Below are 13,237 nucleotides of genomic sequence, written 5' to 3'. Positions count from 1 at the left end.
TAGCCTCTCTGAATCTGGGGTTCTTGGGAGGCCTTAGGGCGGCTCTAGGAGCAGATCCCAACACCCAAAAAGACTGAGGACCAACCAACAGAGGGCAACACCATGAGGGGATGTACAGGGAGCGGCAGGCAAATGTGAGGTCAAATCTAGAACTTGGCACTTCCTGTCCACCGCCCTGAGCCTCTTCCCTTATCTGCAAACATGCAGCCCCAGGATTAGTGGAGATAAGGCACAGAGAGAAAGTGCTCACCGGGCTGGCCCGGGCCCAACTCTGCGCTGGCCAAACTGGGCGCTGGAGCCAAGACGGAGCCAGCGCTAGGCTTGGACCTGAGTACTCCAAGGAGGGGTGCAGGTGTCCCCATGACTAGGCTAAGTGCCCACCATTTTATCTACTTATTTGAAAAGTATTGCTAGAGAGAGGATGCTTCTGCCTGCTGCTTCACTCCCTGGGTGGTTGCAGCAGCCAGAGCTGAGCCAGCCTGAAGGCCAGGAGCCAGAAGCCTCTTCCAGGTGGGTGTGGAGACCCAACATTTTCTGCTACTTTCTCAAGCAGAGGGCTGCATCAAAAGTGCAGCAGCCAGGATGGGAACCAGTGCCTGTACGGGTTGCAGGCTCCACGGATGCCGACTTCACACGCCGCAGCATGATACATCATTCTGCTTCTTGTTGGACAGCAAGAGTCGCTACCCCTGACACTGCCATCCACGTGTGTCCTGCTCGTGTCCTGGTGGCTCCGCTTCCCACCCAGCTCCCTGCTTGTGGCCTGGGAAAGCAGTGGAAGACAGCCCACTCTGCACCTGCGTGAGAGACCCAAATGGAGTTCCAGGCTGCGGGTTTCAGCCAGGCTCAGGCCCCTGGCAGTTGTAGCAGCAGCACAGGGAACATCTCTCTGTAACTCGGCCTTCTGAATTAAACCTAGTGCATTCTCGGGCGGTGTGCTTCCAGCCTCCTGGAGGGGCAAGAGGAGATCGGGCTCAATAGTTAACTGGGTCAACGACTAGGAGCCGCAGCCCCTCCCCGGCCATGGACCCCCAAATGCCCACCTGTCAAGCAATGCCTCCCCCCAAGGGAGAACTTGCCCCCATTTGGGATCTGAGACGGAGCCGTGTAACCACGCCCCTTTCAAAGCCAATGAAAGCCCACTTGGAGGAGGGACCCACTCACTCACTGTCTTCTGTGGACCCAGAGGATTTTAGGGGTGTCTCTCTCCCCTAGAACATGGCCCATGGGTGTCTGTGAAGCCACTGCCCCATTTAGCAAGCCTGTGCTTAAAAAGTTTTTTAAGTAAAAGACACGCGTCTCAAAGAAAATGTTGGCCCAACCTGGCTCACAAATAGGTAAGTCTTTTTTTAAGATTTAATTTTACTTTTATTTGAAAGGCAGAGTTATAAAGAGAAGGAGGGAAAGAGAGAGAAAAGAGGAGGGGTCTATCTTCCATTTGCTGGTTGTCTCCTCAAATAGTTACAATGACCACAGCTGGGCCAGTGCAAAGCCAGGAGCCAGAAGCCTCATCTGGGTCTCCCACACACGTGCAGAATGCCAAGGCTTTGGGCCATCCTAAACTGCTTTCCCAGGCCATAAGCAGGGAGCTGGATGGAAAGTGGAGCAGCCGGGACATGAACTGCTGCTTAAACAGAATCCCGGTGCCATAGCTGGAAGCTTAGCCTACTGCCTCCCAGCGCAGGCCCCGGACCTGCTTTTTATTCTCATCTACAGTTTCTCTGGGTTGTCAGGTCCCCGACACCAGCGATGGTGTCCACTGCTGCTGAAGACGGCTCAGAACCCCTGTATGCTGCTGGAGAACACGGACATACGAGGACCACCTGGCCACCTGCAACCACTGGATGTCGCAGGAGCTCTTCTGTGCTTCTAGGGACAAGGTCAAGTTCTGGTGGCTGTCTCGGGTTCCAGGTGCAGCCCTGGGCCGGATCCCGGGCACAGGCTGCTGCCAGCCAGAGAGGAAGCCGGGGGGCGATGGCAGGTGGGAAGGGAGCCCAGCCCTGGGCACAGAGCCTCCTTTTGCTCCTGGCCGAATCCAGCCTCGCTGCGTCTGAACGCCGCCCGCCATCCGCTGTGAAGCCTGTTGGTGCTTTTGGTTTTGTGATGGTCCCTGCCCCGTGCAGGTCAAGGCCTTGTGCACGCGTACGTGGTGGACGTGCCGAGAGCCTCTAGGTAGTTTGTTGATGTTGAGCCCTGGCTGCCTGTGCCGGGACAGACAACCTCTCCAAGGTGCTTAAGCCCTGCCTCCCCGCAAGCCTGCTCTGCACCTTCGGCTCCTCTTCCTATTCTGTTATATAAAAACCCAACAGAGCCAAACAAAATTAAACCAGTATCTCTCAGCATTTTCCAAGGTACTCCAGAGAGATTAGATTTATTCTTTAAGATTTATTTATTTGGACCCACTGCGGTAGCCTAGTAGCTAGGTTCCTTTCCTTGCATGCATTGGGATTCAATATGGGCACAGATTCGTGCTCCAGCTGCTCCACTCCCCATCCAGCTCCCTGCTTGTGGCCTGGGAAAGCAGCAGAGGACGGCCCAAAGCCTTGGGACCCTGTACCGATGTGGGAGGCGCGGAAGTTCCTGGTTCCTACCTTCAAACTGGCTCAGCTGCAGCCATTGCGGCTGCTTGGGGAGTGAATCATAGCATGGAAGATCTTCCTCTCTGTCTCTCTTCCTCTGTGTATATCTGACTTTGCAATAAAAATTAAAAAAAAAAAAAACCTTTTGGGGCCCGGCACAATAGCTTAATGGTTAAAGTTCTCACCTTGCATGTGCCAGGATCCCATATGGGCGCCGGTTCTAATCCCGGCAGTCCAGCTTCCTATCCAGCTCCCTGCTTGTGGCCTGGGAAAGCAATAGAGGACAACCTAAGGCCTTGGAACCCTGCACCCACGTGGGAGACCCGGAAGAGCTCCTGGCTTCAGATGGGCTCAGCTCCAGCCGTTGCGGTCACTCTGTATATCTGACTTTGCAATAAAAAAAAATAAATCTTTATTTTATTACAAAGTCAGATACATACAGAGAGGAGGAGAGACAGAGAGGAAGATCTTCCATCTGATGATTCACTCCCCAAGTGAGTCGCAACGGTCCAGTGCGCGCCGATCCGAAGCCGGGAACCTGGAACCTTTTCCGGGTCTCCCACGCGGGTGCAGTGACCCAATGCATTGGGCCATCCTCGACTGCTTTCCCAGGTCACAATCAGGGAGCTGGATGGGAAGTGGAGCTCCCGGGTTTAGAACCGGCGCCCATATGGGATCCCAGGGCATTCAAGGCGAGGACTTTAGCTGCTAGGCCACGCCGCCAGGCCCAAAAAAACCTTTCAACAAAGAAAAGTTTATTTAAAAAATCTTTTTGCCTGTCCTTCTCTCTATAAATCTACCTCTCAGGTAAAAATAAATAAGTCCGATTTTTTATTGAGAAGCCAGGAGCCAGAATTCCCTACCTCCCACGTGGGTGCAGGAACCCAAGCACCTGGGCCATCCTTCCCTGCTTTGCAGGAGCATTACAGGGAGGGAATTGGATGGGAAGTCGAGTAGCCGGGACTCAAACCAGCACCCACATGGGTGCCAGCGCCACAGGTAAAGGTTTAGCCTACTACACCACAAGACCCATATTAGTTTTATTCATTAGTTTTATTTATTTTTAAAGATTTATTTATTTTATTACAAAATCAGATATACAGAGAGGAGGAGAGACAGAAAGGAAGATCTTCTATCCGATGATTCATTCCCTAAGTGACTGCAATGGCCAGTGCTGTGCCAATCCGAAGCCAGGAGCCAGGAACTCTCTCCAGGTCTCCCATGCGGGTGCAAGGTCCCAAGGCTTTGGGCCATCCTTGACTGCTTTCCCAGGCCACAAGCAGGGAGCTAGATGGGAAGTGGAGCTGCTGGGATTAGAATTGGTGCCCATAGGCTGAGAATAGAACCAACCCAGCAGTGGCAACCACCAGCTGATCGGGGTGATGGACTGTGGCGGGCACTGTGCTTACTAGTACATATAGGATCCTGGTCTGGGAACACCTCAAAGTTTCTTTATGGATCCCCTCAATCAAAATGGAGGAATCAGAACATTAACCAAGAAAAGATGGAAGATGGAGTAGATCAGTCAACCACCTCAACTATATGTTGGCAGCGAAATACTGGACAAGGGGAGACTCTACGATGGACTATGTCAATCAGTGGACTCTGCACCAGCCTCATCGTGCCTGGATTGTTGCTGATGGTATGTTGGAGCTTTTAGTTGATCGGGATGATACTCTGCTGGCTCTGCCTTCAGACCAGAGGGGGTCTCTCTAAGAAACCGTTGAACTTGACTGGACAATAAGATGCTGGACTCTATGTTTGGTATATGGTTGCAATGAGGGAATCCCAACTGAACTTGAACTGTGGTTATGCAACAAGGTGGAGGAATCCACCATGGGGGGAAGGTTTGGGGAGGGGTGGGGAGAATTCCAGTACCTAGGAAACTGTGTTACATAATACAATGTAATTAATGAATAAATTAAAAAAGATTAAAAAAAAAGAATTGGCGCCCATAAGGGATCCTGGCACGTTCAAGGCAAGGACTTTAGCCGCTAAGCCACCATGCTGGGCTCATTAGTTTTGTTTTAATAGTTGCAGATGACAGTAGCTCACCTTGTATTTAATAAAACAACATGGGCCCGGCGGCGTGGCCTAGCGGCTAAAGTCCTCGCCTTGAACGCCCTGGGATCCCATATGGGCGCCGGTTCTAAACCCGGGAGCTCCACTTCCCATCCAGCTCCCTGCTTGTGGCCTGGGAAAGCAGTTGAGGACGGCCCAATGCATTGGGACACTGCACCCGCATGGGAGACCCGGAAGAGGTTCCTGGTTCCCGGCTTCGGATCGGCGCGCACTGGCCCGTTGCGGCTCACTTGGGGAGTGAATCATCGGATGGAAGATCTTCCTCTCTGTCTCTCCTCCTCTGTACATCTGGCTGTAATAAAAATGAATAAATCTTTAAAAAAATAATAAAACAATATTTGAGAAAAGTCCTTAATGACATAGAAATCCTAACAGTAGTCGGCAAATACTTGCAAGTGACCGGTAATCAGATTGCTACAGAGTGAGAGGGGTGAGGGCCAGCCAGGTGCTGTCCCCATGCCACACACCGTGACCGTTGATGCAAGGAAACTCTGGCTCCCGGGCGGGGCAATCCCGGACCTGAGATGTCCTTCCGCCACCTTGTGGCTGAAAAGTGCTAAGAGCCCGCCAGGGGACATCAGGAGCCCAAGGGCTTGGCTGCCCTGCCCACCCTGGGAACGTGGCTGGAGCCCCCAGCGGCTCGCAGGGGTCTTGCTGCTGGGCTCCCACCGTACCCCTGACCTCCGCCTTGCCTCCCCTCCTCCCGCAGACTCCCCCACCCCGTTGACTCGCACCCTTCCCCCAGGTCTCCCTCGGCTGTCCCCCACCTGTTGGCCTGTTCTGTGACTGTTTCCAGAATGCTCCAAGCTCCAGTTGGCAGGGAGGGGTGGGGGACGGCATGGTACCCCTCCTCAGGAGTCTGAGCTTTACCCTCAGTTGACCGCAGAGAAACGGGGAGACCTGTGAGGTGGAGAACCCAGAGGAGAAGGGACACACTCCTAGCTGTGGGATTGTGGACGCAGAGCGATCTACCCCATAATCCTGGGAGTTCCCTGAAGGAGACGCTCCACCCAGCCTGCAATCCTGGTGTCCACTAAGTGGAGGAGGCAGTTTCCCCACACCATCTTCCCTTCCCCTACTACCGTTCAGGCCTGGTGGCGTCCAGGGACCCCTGCAGTGTACACATGCCATATCCTTTCAGAGTCTGGCACCCCCCTGCTCTGGGCCACGGACACCGCCCAGCCCCCTTCCCCTCTCCGCGGAGTAGGGTGGGGGTGAGTGGGTGTGCCACCTGCAGCTTGCCAGTGCCCTTGTAAGGAGGCAAGGCCCCAGGGATACCCGAGCCGTGCAGCTATAATTAGCCTGGACACGTGGCGAGCCCCCTCCAACACCTGCCTGGCACCCCCCTATTTGCAGCCTGAGGGCTTGGCCCTTGCAGTAGCAGGGACAGGATTGCTGTGTACCCTAAAAATAACTCCCTTCCCCGTTGGGCCCTCCCAGCTGCACCCTGAGAATGGGAGGGGTAAGAGCGACCACCACCCCAGCCCCAGCCCCAGCCCGAGCTCCGACTTCCCACTGCCAGGCAGTCCAGCAGCAGAAGGGTGGGCATGCTCCCTGCTCTGGGGTGACTCCAGCTTTGGCCTGGGTCCATGTGTGGTCATAGATGGGTGACTGCAGGTGGGTCCCACATCCTTGGCTTCCTCCTTGCCTAAATGTTGGGTGTCCCAAGCACTGGCACCCATCAAAGGGTGGGGACCCAGCAGGTGCTGTTCACTGCGGGGAGGGTGGGGTTTGCTGTAAGCAGCATGCTCAGGGGCCGGGGGGCGGGTGAGAGGCACTTGGTGTAGGGACATCCCCAGCCACTGTCCCGTGCTCCCGGCAGGGGGCCAGCTGTCCCTGCCAGCTCCACTCAGCAAATCAGTCCTGGGGTGGGGGCAATGAGGTGGGTAGGAGGGCCGGGCCCAGCCCCTGGGGCACCCATACAAGGCCATGGGGTTGGGTGCATGGCATGCCTGGGTTCTGACAGGCACCATGCCCAGGCGGCGAGGTGAGAGGCTGGGCTGGCCTCCAGGACCCCTCCCTGGGCCAGCCCCTCGTAGCCAATGGCACGGCCCGGGGCCCCCTACATAAAGTTGGGGCAGTGAGCCCTTCCTTCGTCCCAGTGTCGCTTCCAGGACACCAGTAGCCCCTCTCAGTGCAGCCTGGCCAGGTACTACCCGGGGTGGGAGTCCAGAGTTCATGGATGCGGGCTAGGGGGGTGCCATGGGAGCCAGAGGAAGGGGCCTTGGGGAGCTGCTGGCTGGTTGGGTACCTCTCCCTGCCACGGGAGCCCGCCTGACTTCCTGTGGGACTCATGACTTCTGGGGGGCCAGTGAGTGTCCCAGAGGTGCAGGGGATTACTGTTGGCTACCAGCGGTGCAGGAACTGTGTGTGTGGGTTTGTTACGGAGCTGGTGCCATAGGTCCTACCGGCGGCAGTGCCAGGGTCAGCTGCAGCAGGTGGCCCTGGTGCTTCCTGTGGGTCCTTCCGTGTCCCAATGACCTTGCACCCAATCCCCTGCATGTGTGTTCCTGCTTTGTGGGTGTCCCTGAACTCTCAGGTGCTGCTGAGTTCATGGTCAGGTGCGGGCGTGACTTCCAGCCCTCTGGTGAGGGTCGGCCCCCAGGGCTGTGTTCTGGGCTGGCCGGGGCCTGGGTGACTCCTGGGGCCTTGGAAGGGCTGTCCTTGAGTCCCAGGTTGCCTGCGTGTCCTCCCAGTCCTCTGGAGAGACCCACCTGTCCCCGGGGCCTGCTGACTTGGCGCAAGCTGAGCCCAGGAGTGGGAGGCGGGGCAGCAGCTGGGGTTGGGGGCAGTCAGCCAGGTTCTAAAATTAACCACCCTGGCCTGCTGCCCTCCAAGGGCTCTGTTGGCCCCTATGCCTCCTTGCCTAAGCTCATTGCGGTTCCAATCTCATCTTGACCTCCCTGGGTCATGCCAGCTGTAGCCACCAGGACAGCAAGCCCCAGGAGATGGGGAGGGCTGCACAGGGCTGCACAGGGAGGCCACCCCGTAGGCAAACACAGGGGACAGCACCCCAGCACCCCCACTGAGGACGCTGGGGAGAACACTCCCCTCACTGCACCTGTAAAGCCAGCTTCATTCCAAGCCACCACTACAGCTGGAGGCGTGCTGAGGGCCTCACCAACTCGTCCACACCTGCCACCCCAGGCCATGGCTGCGAGAGGCCCCAGGCTGCCCAGGATACCTTGAGGCTCACCTTCCTCCCTGGCTCCAAGCCCTGCAGCCCACAGCCTCGCCGGGTGCTGCTTCCTCAGACTCAGAGCTCAGCTCCCGCCATCTGCCCCCACAGAGCTCCCACCCTAAGCCACCACCATGCCGTTCGGCAACACCCACAACAAGTTCAAGCTCAACTACAAGCCTGAGGAGGAGTACCCGGATCTCAGCAAGCACAACAACCACATGGCCAAGGTCCTGACCCCTGACCTCTACAAGAAGCTGCGTGACAAGGAGACCCCGTCTGGCTTCACCCTGGATGACGTCATCCAGACTGGAGTGGACAACCCAGGTGAGCCTCCTGTGTGCAGTAGCTTAGGCCTTGGCTGTCCCGGGGTATGGCTCGCTGTGAGGAGTGAGCCAGTAGACATGGGAAGCTCACGCTGTGCAGCGAAGATTCCCTGACGTGGGGGCTGCTAGGTGCTTCCCATGGCACAGCCCCCCGCCAGGCCTGCAGCCCTAAGTGCCCCCACCCAATCTTGGGTTGGATGAAGCTTTGGGCACTGGCGCGCCCACATACGTTCAGGCCTGCACACGCCCCACCCAGGCCTTCCTCCCTGAGCACAGCACTTCCCGATACCCCCAGGGCACCCCTTCATCATGACCGTGGGCTGTGTGGCTGGGGATGAGGAGTCGTACACCGTGTTCAAGGACCTCTTCGACCCCATCATCCAGGACCGCCATGGGGGCTACAAACCCACCGACAAGCACAAGACCGACCTCAACCATGAGAACCTCAAGGTCGGGGCTCCCTGGGCAGGGAGCGGGAGAGGAGGACAGAATAGGGGTGGAGCACGGGGACAGGCAAGACAGGTGCAAGGGTGTGTGTGTGGAGGGGGTGGGCGGTAGGCACAGAACAGGTGTGGAAGAGGGAGGGCACCAGGTGCCTGCCATGCCCACATCTCCTGTCGAGTGCCCACTGCTGATCCAGCTCCCTGCTAATGTATCTGGAAGGGCAGCAAAAGATGGCCCAAGTTCTGGGCCCCCTGCCACCATGAGGAAGACCCAGGTGGAGTGCCAGGCTTGCAGCTGGCCCAGCCCTGGCTGTTGGCAGGCAAATGGGGAATAAAGCAGCGAAGGAAGATCTCTCTCTGTTGCTCTTTCAAGCAGATGAAAATAAACAGCTAAAAAGAAAAAGGAAGGATTCAATAGAAGGAGAGAGAGAGAAGAGAGGTGGAAAGAAATGTGGAGACAGATGGGGAGAAAGTGATGGGGAGACGGGGACAGCCACAGAGAGAGGAGGTGGGACCAGGAGCCTGGCAGGGCCTCGGGGGCTACTGAACTTGCTGGGACGGTGCCCCAGGAGGGTCCACTCAGCTTGATGGCCCCTCTCTGCTCGCCATCCAGGGTGGGGACGACCTGGACCCCAACTACGTGCTCAGCAGTCGTGTGCGCACCGGCCGTAGCATCAAGGGCTACACGCTGCCCCCACACTGCTCCCGCGGTGAGCGCCGGGCAGTGGAGAAGCTGTCTGTGGAAGGTGAGAGCCGTCCGGGCATGGTCCCAGTCTTCCAGGGCATGTCCCTAGTCCTCCAAGGCATGGCCCCAGAATTCCCCCCAAACCCTGCCCACACACGGCTCCAGTCCTCCCTGGCACAGTCCGAGTGCTCCAGAGCACGGCCCAGCCCTCCAGGGCATGGCCCCAGTCCTCCCTGGCACAGTCCCAGTGTTCCAGAGCACAACCCAGCCCTCCAGGACATGCCCCAGCCCTGGGCCTCCTCTTCCCAAACACTTGAGACCTTGTACACTGTGGCATTGGAAGAATGACAGCTGTAAGCATCATTTGTTTGAAGTCTGAGGAGCTGATATAGACCACACTCCCACCCATCCACCCACCCACCCACCCATCCATCCATCCACCCACATGTCCACCCGCACATCCATCCATCCATCCACCCACCCACCCATCCATCCATCCATCCATCCATTCCCCTAATATTACTAGTTGTTCTGGCCTGAGGGGGTGGTGGCTGGGATTCCCAGGCTGAGTAAGGTAGATGAAGTCATACCACAGTGTATATCATGGGGTACATAGTATTTCAATGTAGATGAATCGTCTCTGTGTGTATGCATGTGTTCCTCACACACCTGATCTCCAGTTTCACACACTTGAACATACATAAGCAGTATCTGGGCTCTTGCAGAATAATTCTTGGTGATGGCTCCCCAGTTCCCGAGACCTTGGCCTGCAGCCTAAGCAGCCGTGGGAGAGGCGGCAGCGGGTTCCCCATCCAGGACAGTTGACAGACTTTGGGTGTGGGGAGGATGCAGATGCCTTAAAACATGCGAGGGCTGGGGTGGGGTGGGGAGCACTGTGTGGGCTTCCCAGCTGCCTGGGCAAGGCTGATGACCACTCTCCTGGGGTGTGGCCCCCACCCTCAGCCCTCAACAGCCTGACGGGCGAGTTCAAGGGGAAGTACTACCCTCTGAAGAGCATGACGGAGCAGGAGCAGCAGCAGCTCATCGACGACCACTTCCTGTTTGACAAACCTGTGTCCCCACTGCTGCTGGCCTCTGGCATGGCCCGCGACTGGCCTGACGCCCGCGGCATCTGGTGAGGCCCCCTGCCTCCATCCGACACACCGATCCCACCCCCTACCCCACCCCTGCCTGGCTGTGGTCTGTGTGCTACACATGGGGAGTGTTGACCTGGAGCAATGGAGTTGAGAACTCAGACTTAACCTCACTCCCCAGGTTCTAATCCCAGCGCTGTCATTTACCAGCCAACTGTGTACCAGCTGGCTCTCTACCTCATTGCCACTCAGTAAGCTGTAGATCGTTAAGGGTTTTAAAAGGTTTAGACAGCCTAGGGTTGGAGATGTGCAGACCAGGGGATCTGGAGATGTTAAATATTTAAAATATCGCTATTTAAATAGTCTTAGTTTTTTGTGAGTCCACAATTCAAAACAGCCGTCAAGGTTACTGTTCTCGGACGCGCAGGTGCAGGTTAGGGGATCATGCAAGGGAGGCTGCCAAGATGCACCCACTGGGAGCCCCTCAAACCCACCCGATGCGTCTGGGGTGAGAGCCAGAACATTACAGTCGCAGAGCCCAGGCTTTACCAGCCCGGGGCTGCAGTTTCTGCATTTTGAAGGAGGGGCACCACTCACCTAGCGGTCCTGGGACCTGCGGGGTTTGGGGAGACCACAGGAAGCAGGCTGGGTGCGGGTTCACCCCTCGACCTCTTGCTGCATCCCGCCCTAGGCACAACGACAACAAGAGCTTCCTGGTATGGGTGAACGAGGAGGACCACCTGCGGGTCATCTCCATGGAGAAGGGAGGCAACATGAAGGAGGTTTTCCGCCGCTTCTGTGTGGGGCTGCAGAAGGTAGGAGTGCGTCCTTGGCTGCTGACGCTTGGCTCCGCCCCAAAACGCCACGCCCACCACCCTCAAATCCCCGCCCAGATATCACCCCGTCTACGTCCCAAAGCCCACCCTATCTCCTGCTCTGGCCCCGCCCACCTGGCCCCACTCCACGCCCCAGCTCCGCCCACTTTCCCCGGCTCTGCCCACTATTGGCTCCACTCTACTCACAGGCCCGTTCCGGCCCACCCCCTCCCCCATCCCCGCCCCACCCACTCCCAGCTCTGGCACCACCCACACCGGCCCCGCCCACTCCCTTGCTGGTTCCACCCTATGCGCACGCCCACTCCGGACTCCACCCACCACAAACCCCGCCCACTCATGGTTCCACCTTATTGCTGCTTACCGTCCCGGCCCCACCCACACCAGCCCCGCCTACTCAGACCCCGCCCCTCGGGGCTCCCCGCTCCTGGGGTGTCCCCCGGCGCTGACCGCGGTCTTCGTCCCCACCCCAGATCGAGGAGATCTTCAAGAAGGCCGGCCACCCCTTCATGTGGAACGAGCACCTGGGCTACGTGCTCACCTGCCCGTCCAACCTGGGCACCGGGCTGCGCGGGGGCGTGCACGTCAAGCTGGCGCAGCTCAGCAAGCACCCCAAGTTCGAGGAGATCCTCACGCGCCTGCGCCTGCAGAAGCGCGGCACAGGTGCGGCCCCGCGGGGTGTGGGGTCACGGGAGCCCCACGTGGAAATGGGGCGGGGGCGGCTAGCCTCCCGGCTGTGGGGTCGTCGTCAGCGGGGGTGCCCCGCCTATGGGGTCGCCCTAAGGGGTCTCCCGGCTATGGGGGCGCCGTCAGGGGGTCTCCCGGTTGTGGGGTCGCCCTAGGGGGTCTCCCGGCTGTGGGGTTGCCGTTAGGGGGTCTCCCGGCTGTGTGGTCGCCGTCAGGGGGTGTCCCGGTTGTGGGGGCGCTCTCCGGGGGCTCCACCACCTCACCCCGCCCGTCCCCGCTCCGGCTCCCACAGGGGGCGTGGACACGGCCGCCGTGGGCTCCGTGTTCGACATTTCCAACGCCGACCGGCTGGGCTCGTCCGAGGTGGAGCAGGTGCAGCTGGTGGTGGACGGCGTGAAGCTCATGGTGGAGATGGAGAAGAAGCTGGAGAAGGGCCAGTCCATCGACGACATGATTCCCGCGCAGAAGTAGGCGCCGCGCCCGGAGCCCCGCCCACGGCGCTGTCCGCCCCGCCCCTCTCGGCGGAGCCACACCCGGCTCCGCCCCTACTCGGAGCCACACCCCTCTCGGCAGAGCCACGCCCACAGACCCCGCCTCTCTCAACGGAGTCCCGCCCCTCCATGAACCCTAGCCCACCTCTGCGTTCCAACCAATGGGCCCCGTTGCCTGCGTCCTGGCCAATGAGAAAGCTTCGTCACACCTCCTGCCCCACCCATCCCCGAGCGCGTGTGACGTGTCCTGAGCGACATGCGCGGCAGCGAATAAAAGCGGCGGCGACGGCGGTCCCGGCTCAGTGTGTGGTTTAATTGGGGAGGGCGGGAATTTGCGGCCGAGTGTCGTTCTGCCTGGATGGCGGAAGTCGCGGCCAGTGTCTGCCTTCCGCAGGCTCCTGCCGTTCCTATGTGACACGAAGCCACGCTGGACCCCGTGGGAGTCAGGGCCGCCCAGCAGCGAGGGAGGGGAGCGGCCAAGGTGTCTTAGGAAAAGTGAGGGGGAGTACATGGGACACAGTGGAAGCCCCGGGACCCAGGAATTCTCGGGAAGATGGCTCCCATGGCGGAGACCCTGAGGATCCGGGAGTGGCGAGCGGACCGGCGCTGGTCAGTCCCAGGCCCGCCTGAGGAGCTCGCCCTCAGCTCAGCTCTGCCTGCGGCTGCCGTCCTCCTCCCAGGGCCCCTCGTGGCCCTCCCCACCCTGCCGGCATCGCACGCTGCACGGCCTCCGTGCTCCATGTCCAGGACGTCCACCCTGCCCGCCCCATACCAGCACTGTCCACTCTGGGCCGACCCCCCCACACACACTTCACCGTGACCCCCAGGAGGGCAGGGAT

The 13,237-nt window shown here is 58.9% G+C and overlaps 1 protein-coding gene across 1 annotated transcript; it reads left to right on the top strand.

Moving 5' to 3' along the window:
* Nucleotides 1-7,925: 7,925 nt before the first annotated feature.
* On the top strand, nt 7,926-12,430 carry CKM (creatine kinase, M-type). Its single transcript, XM_004597946.3, has 7 exons — nt 7,926-8,166; nt 8,461-8,615; nt 9,222-9,354; nt 10,257-10,428; nt 11,079-11,202; nt 11,694-11,883; nt 12,200-12,430. The coding sequence occupies exons 1-7, from the start codon at nt 7,974-7,976 to the stop codon at nt 12,376-12,378; spliced, it is 1,146 nt and encodes a 381-aa protein (XP_004598003.1). The 5' UTR covers nt 7,926-7,973; the 3' UTR covers nt 12,379-12,430.
* Nucleotides 12,431-13,237: the final 807 nt, after the last annotated feature.

Source organism: Ochotona princeps, chromosome 16 (assembly GCF_030435755.1).
Source record: "Ochotona princeps isolate mOchPri1 chromosome 16, mOchPri1.hap1, whole genome shotgun sequence".
NCBI lineage: Eukaryota > Metazoa > Chordata > Mammalia > Lagomorpha > Ochotonidae > Ochotona > Ochotona princeps.
This window is presented reverse-complemented; position numbering and strand designations above follow the sequence as displayed.

Bases quoted from the DNA above. Each gene is read 5' to 3' on its own strand.
- CKM (XM_004597946.3), top strand. From the start codon at position 7,974: ATGCCGTTCGGCAACACCCACAACAAGTTCAAGCTCAACTACAAGCCT. The intron at 8,616-9,221 runs GTCGGGGCTCCC...CTCGCCATCCAG, and splicing joins TCAACCATGAGAACCTCAAG to GGTGGGGACGACCTGGACCC. The intron at 11,884-12,199 runs GTGCGGCCCCGC...CGGCTCCCACAG, and splicing joins CCTGCAGAAGCGCGGCACAG to GGGGCGTGGACACGGCCGCC.